Genomic DNA, 10,922 nt, shown 5'->3' on the forward strand with positions numbered 1-10,922 from the left:
GAGTTCTCTAGGAACACCCGCCCCTCGTGGGATGTCCTAGAAGAACTCGCCCGAGAGACGCGGCTAACCGACGAGCAAGTGTCGTCATCATCATCAAACAACGACGATACACCTCGAGTGTATATAATACATCAAAGAAATTATAGAATCCTCTATCAGACATTAATATATCACCAATCAACAAACATGATCATTATCCTCATCGTCGTCGTCGGCGGCGGCGGCGTCGTCTTCATCATCATCAATTATCAGAATTCACGATCAACCATCATCGCAAATTATCAATCAGCATCATCATCATGCATGATACCAGTGTCTCGTCAATGCCTCAGGACAAGAGCATGCCAGGTGTGTATATTTTCACAATGTTTATTTTTTACAATGTGTATTTATTAGCAATATATAGGGGGGAAGTATTTATATAACTATAAGCATGCCTGGGTAGTCTTTAATTATTTGCAGCAAAACCCAGAAGAGCCAAAGCCACGGAGGAGTGATTCTGCCCCATCAAAGAGAAGGAAGAAGAATATTAAAAAGGAGGAAAACAAAGCATTCTTCTCGTTAATGGCAAGTCTGACATCAACACTTCCAGTGGAGATTCTTCAAGACCTCCATCTGCAAGTACATAAAATTTGCCACCAAACCGTGCTTCAATATCAAGCTGCCGAAAAAGCTTCATCTCCCCTTCCTGGAGACTGGTTAAAAGCCTAGTCCACTAGTTGTTAACTAAACAGCCCTGACTTCAGTGTTGTTGACTGTTAATAGTGTTGTTAATTATATTCTTGTCATTAGTATTGAAACTTCGTTATTGAATCTGTTGTAATTAGGTGTGTGGGCGCATGCAAGATGAATGCATGAACAAGATAGATAGCCATTGCGCGCAGGACCCACGTAACCGTCAATTACAGTACAACAAGGACATAACTGGACGAAGAGAGCGAGAAAAAAAGATGTCAAACACTAATCTGTGAGTAAAAGTACATTTCCCTGCGGCGTAAGTGGAAAGCGAGAGCGAACTCCTACTTCATTTACATATGCTAATATCTCCTACGACGATAGATTAAAAAAACCTCAGTCTTTAGAGTTTGAATTAATAATAATCGTTTTTAAGGTCGTTTTTAACTAGAATTCGGAACATAGGTGGGAAGAGAAACCTGGATACAAAATATGAATTTTGCCTTGCGGTACTCAATACTGTTCGATGCTAGTACATTTAAAGAATTTGATTGCCCTGTGTTTACCGCTAGGATTGCTTATGTGTCTATTGCATCTCTAGAGTGAAATTGGCTTTGTAGAAATTTTGTGCATACCGCTAGATTTGGACTGGATACATAGTGCAGTTTAATGCGAGACAAATTAGAAAAATGTGTTTGATAGTTCTGCATGCCTGTTTATTGAAATAGCCTTCATTTGTTGAATTCTTATTCATCGACACACACATCCTGACGCCTTGTCTGCCTCTGCGTAACGCAGAACCCATCGGTATGTTAGGAGTTTTTAAAGAAATTCAATGCTTGTGACAATTTTGGTGATCCCGACGTGATCGCTTTAGGGTGAGGCTGTTCGAGGCGAGGTCGGGTTTACACACATTTTTTTTGTTGCAAGAGGTTTTCACGTGCATCCTGGATTTTTTTTTTTATTTCCCCCGTCTCCGATTACATGGGTCTGCCGGCGTGTATAGTTCTGCTGACAGAGAGGGCAGTAGGACTGGTCTTGCTGTTAAATGTGTCTATTTTTCCCAGCTCTAGTAACTTAAGCCTAGAATCTTTAATTGTGTGTTATTTGCTTGCATGGGCGTTCCTTTCTAAATTAGACATGTGTAAGTTGTAAATCGATGTGAATGCTACTGTTCATGTTTGGTAACGTTTACTGGGAATTAATTTTGTGATAAAAATATTGTTTGCAATAAGTCTTATTTTGTGAAATTGCAAAGTTATTATTTTTTAATTCTTATTATTGGTGATCATTTTGACTATTCTTGTATTGCTTTTGTTAGTGTACATTTAAAAAAAAAATTTTCTGAGTTACTGGACGTTTTATAGCCCAGGGACAGAAAATGGGATACACTGCCCTGGAAAAGTAGTAGTGATTAAGAAGCCAGATGGGATGGCGCAGTAGTCGCAGACCACATTAAGAGGGTGCAGTGTGGGCAGTGGTACGTCAAAGTGACTGGTATGTGTTAGCTACATAGTGATTGGATGTAGCTAGGTAGCAGAATGGTAAGAAGTAAGTCTAAAGTATGCTTGACCAATCATAAGAGAGGACGATCCACACAGAGGAGATATAGCAGAATTAGTGAGAATAAAGAATGTTTGGGACATAGCAACACACTCCACTATTTGAGAAACTGTGTCACATTGCATATTGTTGGATAGAGCTCTCCATCACCTTTCAAACAAAGGCTAGGTCAAGGCTGATAGAAGGTTCTCACGCTATGATTTGAGCTCTTTTCTAGACAAGACAAAGGATCGGAAATGTCCTTATACGGACGCATGTATTAACGTACTATGCACAATATTAGAAGATCAAGGCTCTGGTTCAAGAAAGAGATAAGTATCTAAAGACCTTTTGAAAGTGCGTTTTTTGCGAATACGGAGGGGCAGCTAGTGTAGTACAGATGTGCAGACCAAATGTTTTTTTAATTAAGGTGACTACAAAAATCTGCACTATTCCAAAAAACATAAAAAATTTTTTTTTTACCTCAGGTGCCTGGCCTTGACTGAAGATGAGGATAATAACGATGTCACAGTTTTTAATTTCAGTTTCTTGTAAGTCTCTTTTTTCCATCAGAAAATAGGTGATGAACTGGTTGCAGTGGTGGAGGCGGGGAAAGGAAATTAGCACAAAGTTGTTTGGTATACAGAGGTTGATACAGTGCAGCAAAAAGCTGGATAATCCAAGATGATTTTCCAAAAATGAATAAAACAAATATCCAGCAGTTCAGCATTCCAAATTCCAACGAGGAAACGTAGCTGCACAATTCTGCTATAATACTCCAGGAAATTCCAGGAAATTCACAGGGCACAGAAACACAGTTGTCACCTCCTTGAAATATGCTAGCATTTAGTTTTGTTCTCTCTGCTTCTACCCCGACTCTTTCTGTTGCTGTTTTTTTCGATGATGTTATCTGAAGTCTTCATGCACCCATTGTTCTTCTGTACAGCTTCTGAAGATAATAAAATATGGGAAAATTGAGATTTGTAAATTAAAGAAGGTTAATAGGTTTACAGATTAAAAACAGATTTAAAAGAAGTCTTGTTTCAGTTCTATGGTGCTTCTGCTTCTTCCCCATGTCTTTCTGTTTTCATGTGTCTTTAAGCAAGTTTCACACATGGAAGCACAATTGATTCTGACAAGAGTTTTAAAAAATGTTTGAACTGTGGAGCTAGCCATGAAAAGTGTCAATTTAATTATACAAAAATAAGCATTTATATCAGCACCTCTTCGTTTTGGTTCAAAAAAGTGTATAAAAACAAATCATATTTCTGTAACTTAATAATAATAATATATACCAGTGATGCCCAACCTTTTCGGCCTGCGGGCCATACACATTTCCGACAAGAATGTCACGGGCCGCTTCACCTCAAAATACAAAAAAAAAAAAACAGAAGAAAAAAATAGAGCAGATACCATTTTTATTAGAAACAAGTTGTACTTGCCGTTAATTATGTAGTAATTAGTGAGATATTTGAAGTTGTTTACCCAAAACCAACTTCTGAATGTCCGGCTGCATCGTAGAGACAGCAAGTCGGAGCACTGAATCGAAATGTTTGTCTATCGAAAAAAAAATTGAGAGACGCCCCTACGTAGGGATAAATACTTCTTCTTCCCTTTTTTTCTTTTTTTTTTAGGTCTTTTTTTATTACTAACATGCCGATTTCCTGCACTGTGGGCAGAAGTTTCGCGGGCCGGATATGGCCCGCGGGCCGTAGGATGGGCATCCCTGATAAATACTAATATTTATACATCATTACTTACTTCATATCATGGTCTGCACCTTTGAAAGCCCTTGAAAGCCACCTACACAAGACAGGCTTTTGATCTGCAAATGCATTACAAAACAGTAAACACATCTGTCGCAAACCTGGGGCGGGGTCGATCCGTAGATTTGTAGGGGGTACGATTTCTGTCACCGGTTCAAAACACCGTCGATACCCCCACCAAATCCCGTCGACATTTACCCGCGTGCTACCAAACTAAATTGCTTATTAATTATCAACTTTTAGTTAGCTCGAGCACCCAAGCACACATAACCCCAATGGAAGAAAACTCAAGACAATTTAGTGCATTAAAAGAACGTTATTAATTATTACCAAATGAAAAAGGGAGAATACACATGAAGTAACTTTGTAATAAGTTGTTCCCCCTTACTTGGCCGGTTCCCTAGGTCGTCCCGTTCCCAATTGTTTCCCCTTACGTCTAACGTGTCCAGATAACTAATGAGTCAATGTTCAATTAACCTTAAATCTAATCACACACACAATACACTACTTAGCACAACACACTCACTCGTGGCGTTCTTGCTCTGGTCTTGCCTTCTGTCACTCCGGCTTTTTCGTCCCTTAAGATCTGGGCGTTGATTGAACTGCAGCACCGCTCAGGGACCGACGTTCCTTCACCAGATACTGCTTTTACCGGTTTCATCAAACGGCTGCCGGTGCTGAAGAACTGTACACTCCGTTATAGAGCAGGTCACCGCACCTCTGAAATCAGCAGTTAAGTCGACACACTTCTCAGGCAGGATTGCAGTGAAGACTTTAAACAGCTTTGAGCCGACTTCAGTCAACTTTACTCCACAAAAGTTTGCATGCGAAAGACCCAGTAGCGTCAGTCACGTCCCAGAAGTTTCCAGCCCAAAACGCTGAACTTGCATCTAGATCTTTCTGTCCTAAACCGCGTTCCATTGGCCAGTTATGTCACCTGACATACCACAGCCAATCACGCCTTCACCAGATGCAGCTTTTACCGGTTTCATCAAGCGGCTGCCGGTGCTGAAGCACTATACACTCCGTTATATGCCACCTGACATACCACAACCAATCACAAAGACCCAGACGCTGATGTCACTTTCTAGAAGCTTCTAGCCCAAAATGCTGAGCTTGCATCTAGATCTTTCTGTCCATAACCCCTTTCCATTGGCCAGTCATGCCACCTGACATACCACAACCAATCACGCCTCACAGCCAACACGAGCTTAAGCTCCCACACGTATCCGCGTAAATGATGTAATTTCTAGAGAGAGAAACCACGTCATTTCTCAGTAAAACAGATGTGCAAACCCACACTACAGCCTTACCCCTACTCGTAGCTATTTAGAACACAAAAGTATTTGCTTCACTAGTCGGAATCTTTCGTATGAAATAATAAATAAGATATGAATTTGCATTTAAACTTCTAGATCTTCTAGATCTAGAATCATGAAGTGTTCGCATATATGTGCTTTACCTCGGTCTCTCGCTTTTATATAAAATCGGTTATTTCGTTGTTCTAGGCCTATTCATCTACAGGGAGCTTTTAAAAACAATATGAAGAATATTTAATCAATACCCTTCTCAAGTAATTTAATGAATGACGCGATTATTAATAACTAAATTTTTTTTTTTTTAATGGGCATATCCTTGGCTATGTGAAAATTGTCGCCTTGTAGTCGCGAACTATAACATGAACAGGATAAACAAGAGCAAGAGGTAAATAAGATCAGTGCCTTTTTTAATGCATTCTTCTTCCAAGTGCCTTGAACAAATCAGAGATCTGTAGGGCAGAAGGAGCTGACACTGGACACGTTTTTTCCTTGAACCTCAAAAGGAAGTCTCCCCCGATTTTATAATATCACGTGTGCTCATGGAGGGGGAATCCAAGCAGTAATTCCACCCCTTCCTCCCCGCAGCTGCTTCCATGCACGATGCAAATCACCAACATTTACGCCCCCAACGACCTGCGCGAGCGTAAAATTTTCTTCAAAGATTTATACCCACTTTTAGCCACATCTCACCCGCAAATCCTCGCTGGAGATTTCAACTGCATCGCTAACCCCGCATTAGACAAAATAGGGGGCAACCCAGAGACAGGCAAGGTCGGTCACGCCGAACTATCGGCAGCGGTAAGGGACCATAGACTTGTAGACGCATACAGACTCCTGCACCCCAACACGACGAGCGTTACATGGCATAGCTCCCAGGTAGGCTGTAGACTTGACAAAATCTTCATCTCTCACAGCCTAGCCCAACACGCACTCACGGCCGTGCGCCCTTTCTCTGACCACGACTATGTACAAATAGAACTCTCACACACGACACAAACCAAAGTAGGTAAGAGCTTCTGGAAATTCAATAAATCACTCTTGCAAGACACAGACTATATCAGTAAAATCAACACCCTCCTACACTTCGCCTCACTAACCAAGCTACAAGGCCCCTCCCTCCTAGACTGGTGGGACCGACTAAAAGAAAGAATCAAAGACATAACAATCCAACACAGCAAACGCAAAGCAAAAGCCAGAAACAAGGAAATTAGAGCCCTCAGTGCACAATACCGAATGCTAGAACAACACAAAACTTAGCTGGAATGAACACCATCAAAAACAGACTGCAACAACTACACGGGGAGAAAACAACTGGCGCCCAAATCCGGGCTAGAACACCGCTAGGATCTGCACCAGAAACACCAAGTAACTTCTTCTGCCAAAAAGAACTCCAACGAGGTAAACGCAAAACTATAGCCAACATCATAGGCCAAGACGGGCAGCTTCGAACAAACCCGAGCGATATACTCAACTCTTTCAAGGCCTTCTACTCACAACTATACACAGCAGAGACCACAGACCCCGAAACCCAAAAACACCTCTTACAAGACCTCCCACAAATAGACGGCGAGGCGACAGAGAACTTAGGCACACCAATAACTTTATCAGAAATAGAAAATGCCCTCAAGGACATGAAATCAAATAAAACGCCAGGCTCTGACGGCCTACCAAAAGAATTCTACTCAGCCTTCCTCAAACACCTTGGACCCATACTAATCAAAGTATACACCGCAACATACGAGGCTGGTCACCTGACAAAAACGCAAAAAGAATCTTACATCGCTCTAATCTGTAAAGACCCCAACAACCCCCAACACATGACAAACTACAGACCCATATCGCTCCTAAACACAGATTACAAAATTCTCACCAAAACACTCTGCAATCGCATCAAACCACACCTCCACCAAGTCATCATTATAAAGACCTTTATAAATTACTTCCCTTTGACCATAGTCTCAGTCCTTGCAGTGTTCTTTCCTTGAGTACCTGCTTTGTATTCACCACTTACTACTTTAAAGAAATCATCGTTTATGTACAGCAGGAAAGCCTATTATGCAAACAGAAACGCATTTTAATGATTAAAGCTATAATAATGAAGATAAACATTTAAGAGACTGAATGGACGGATTCATTACCCGACACTTAACAGTGAAAGAAACAACAAAAAAGAAATAAAGAAAGAAAATTAGGATTTTGTGTGTGTGTGTGTTTTGTTCAGTGAACACGGGCAGACCCCTACAGGCGAATCATTCTTTATTGGAGCGAAAGAAGGCGCAATTGTCCGACCCGCGGTTTTTCTGGAAAGAGTGTAAAATTTAAGCTTCAAGCTTCATCCGAATTTCTGATGCATCAAAAGAAAACAATTTACTGACTTTTAAAAGAAGTTTCAAGACCACAGTGTGAGCTTGTTCTGTGTTTCTGTCATATGAGAATATTTTTGTTTAGAACAAACTGAACTGCCTTAAAAAGATTGCCATGTATCAGATAAGTATTGTTATGATAAGAGTGGCTCTTGGTTTTATGTGTCATTGGTTTAATCTCTCTTGTCTGGGATTTTCAAAAGTTTTTTGGTCTTTAAGATTGGTTTTCTTATGATGGCTATGATGTTACTTATAGCTGCCAATTGTTTTTAAAATTTACTATGTTTAATGTTATTCATTCTTCTGAGTCTGTTGTTCCTAATTTGTTCTTTCTGTTTCACTGTTACCTCTTGGCTGAAAAAGTAACTGTAACCCACCTCAAAAGAATGCATCGGTATAGGGTTCTTCATGCGGGTCGTGCAATAGGGGTGCGACGCCTGGCGGAATGGAGGGGAGGGGAACATGATGGAGATTAAGATGGCTCCGTTTGACTGCAAAACGGACCAAATAGAGAGATACTGGACACAGTTTGAGAAGTTAGCCAAGGCATGTCGGGTACCGTATGACCACTGGTAAATTCAATTGTCGGGACTTCTCCGCGATAGCGCGAAAGAAGTTTATCATCAGCTGAGTGACGAGTCGGCGGACGACTACAAGGCCCTGGAAGCCGCTTTACTGCTGCGCACTGATCCCGTTAAGCCTATCAACTTAAACCGTATGTGCACTTCCTGAAGCTAGATTAGATGCATAAGAAGCCGAAAGAGAGGAAATGTTAAAGTTGGGATCATAGAGCCAGAAGGGGGTGCGTACTGCTCTCCAATAGTGGTGGTCAAGAAGAAAGATGGAAGTTACATGTTTTCTGTAGATTACCAACGGCTTAATGCGGTTACAGAGTTCCTTGCTGAACAGATGCCGGACTCGGAAGGAATAGTTATACGGCTAGCGAAACTGTTGGTACGTAAGATTAAGATAAGATAAGATAATACTTAATTGATCCCTAGAGGGCAATTCACGAGCAGAGATTTTCAGCCTTTTTCTCCACCGTATCCCCAGAAAGTGAAAGTATTCCCGAGGGTACCCGTCCCGCGTCAAATCGCGCATAAAAGAACTTTTCATAATGGCGTGTGCTTATTTATGTCACTGCGTACCCCTTGTATATCAGTTTTTCTGCATCATGATGTAATAATAATAATGTTGTGTACTTGTATCGCACTGCATCCCGTACAAGATAGGTCGCACTTTCTGCGCTGACCAATAATGATAAATAAGCATTAGATAACAGACAGTGAACGGTAAGATGCATATAGACACACTGAACAGCATAAAGGTGAAATACAAGATTGATAAAGCTATTAATGTATATAGATACTATAAACAGTGTACAGATGGAGTAGTTACACAATGGTTTACATGGCAGACAATAATTATTGCAAAAGGAGAGTATGACGAATGGAGCTGATCTTCCAGAGTTCATAGTACTCGTTTGTAGCTGATGCTGAGTTAATGTTACTTTTTCAGGACTGCATCTGAATCTAGCCTTATAATACCAGTTGTTTATGTCAGAATAGAGTAAAGCCTGTGTCAACTGTCAGTAATCCTATCACGACCCGGGTCTTATTGTGCCTTTCTGCGGCATCAATCCACTGCCAGATAAAATCTTCCTCAATTATTTTGGGCTGTGATTGAAAACATGACCAGCGCCTAATTGCATATGATTTGTTCTATTATCTAAGGCCTTCACAAAGTAAACCTATGTTTCATCCTGTCGACTGTGCTGCTAATCTCTTTGTCTACATGACGATGTTTGGGAATTTTCGTAACTGGTTGTTTGCTTCCATGAACTCTGCCTAAGCCCCTCACTACTACAATTTTCTTCTAATCCTTGCTTAGTGCAGCAAAACTTACTGCAGGCCTTTCAGTGTCATTCCATTACTAGGTGTGTCTATTATTACTTTACAAGCACGTAATAGGAAATCGCCTAATGACACTTCATTACGTGCACAAGTACTTTCAACTGATAACCAGCAAAACCAGCTTTCATGGCTCCGTTGCCGCACATTTCTTGCAGCTTCAACTTGTCAGAAATATTGAAAAGAAACCAAAAATTTCTTCAGTGTGTATCACATCCTTATTCCTCCGTTCCGATGCTTTGTAGAGGTAAATGGCAAAGCAAAGTGTTATGCCTAGATTATTATCAGCCGTAAGTACAGAAAATCTAAAGTGAGATGGAAATTTACAGAACTTGGGTGGAATACACTCTTCTCTCAACTCGGTATACCTACGACAAACAAGTACAAAGTTAAGTTGGATCTCATCACAGTAATATAACAAATTGCATAGAGAACTGCAGTTTAAAGTACCTAAATTTATGACACTTAAGACTCGTCTAAATCTGGCTAAGGTATCTCTATAACCTGTATGTCTGAGGTCAGAGAGATATGGACTAGTTGTATGGGAAAAAAGTTCGAGAATATTGTCAAATACATCTGCCGCTTGATATGATAATGTCAATGCAATCAAATTACGAATAAAATGCACCCTAACATTTGTATATAGTGGGAGGACTGAACGCGCGTGCAAGGATGAGAGAGCGTGGATGACGAAAGAGTGTAAGTGACGAAAGTTTTCAGATTGCGTCTATAAATGACGTACAACAAGGACATAACTGAAGGTTTCAGAGATGGGGAATGATTATCCGTGAGTAAAAAACCTCAGTCTTTAGAGTTTGAATTAATAATAATCGTTTTTAAGGCCGTTTTTAACTAGAATTCGGAACATAGGTGGGAAGAGAAACCTGGATACAAAATATGTCTGAATGACTGAATGACTAACTGACATCATTTCAGGGGGCAAGTACAAGATCAGGCCGCTATGGGGCAGCAATTCCCCCAGCCACCTCCCCAGCAAAGAGGACAGGCCGCCGCTATGGGGCAGCAATTCCCCCCGCCACGTCCCCCGCTAAGACAAGCTCAGGCCGCCGCTGTGGGGCAGCAATTCCCCCCGCCACCTCCCCCGCAGCCGGCAGTGCCTGGTGAGTACTTTAAAAGAAATGTCTAAGATCCATACAGAAGGACTGACTTTACATTTGTATTATAGATGTATATGAGGTCGAGTTAATGATAATCCAATTGCCTACAATGGCGTCTTATTACATCTCATTCATTCTCATGTTTGTTGCAGAACCCGACACCACCACTCCCCACTACCCGCAGCCTCGTCGCCACCCGCGGACATACTCCGGATAGGCAGCGCCGGCT

The 10,922-nt window shown here is 41.1% G+C and overlaps 1 protein-coding gene across 3 annotated transcripts in view; it reads left to right on the forward strand.

The window, feature by feature from the left end:
* The first annotated feature begins 10,332 nt into the window (after positions 1-10,332).
* Positions 10,333-10,922, forward strand: part of LOC112574974 (pituitary homeobox 3-like) — a 31,261-nt gene continuing 30,671 nt past the window's right edge. For 2 of the 3 annotated variants that reach the window (XM_025256437.1, XM_025256436.1), the window contains exons 1-2: positions 10,339-10,362; positions 10,512-10,696. In XM_025256437.1, coding sequence (XP_025112222.1) covers positions 10,346-10,362; positions 10,512-10,696 — 202 coding nt within the window. In that variant the 5' untranslated portion in view covers positions 10,339-10,345. Of the gene's footprint in view, positions 10,363-10,511; positions 10,697-10,922 lie in introns of all 3 variants that reach the window. The other variant, XM_025256433.1, reaches the window with a different exon arrangement.

This window comes from Pomacea canaliculata, linkage group LG11, assembly GCF_003073045.1.
Source record: "Pomacea canaliculata isolate SZHN2017 linkage group LG11, ASM307304v1, whole genome shotgun sequence".
Classification (NCBI taxonomy): Eukaryota; Metazoa; Mollusca; class Gastropoda; order Architaenioglossa; family Ampullariidae; genus Pomacea; species Pomacea canaliculata.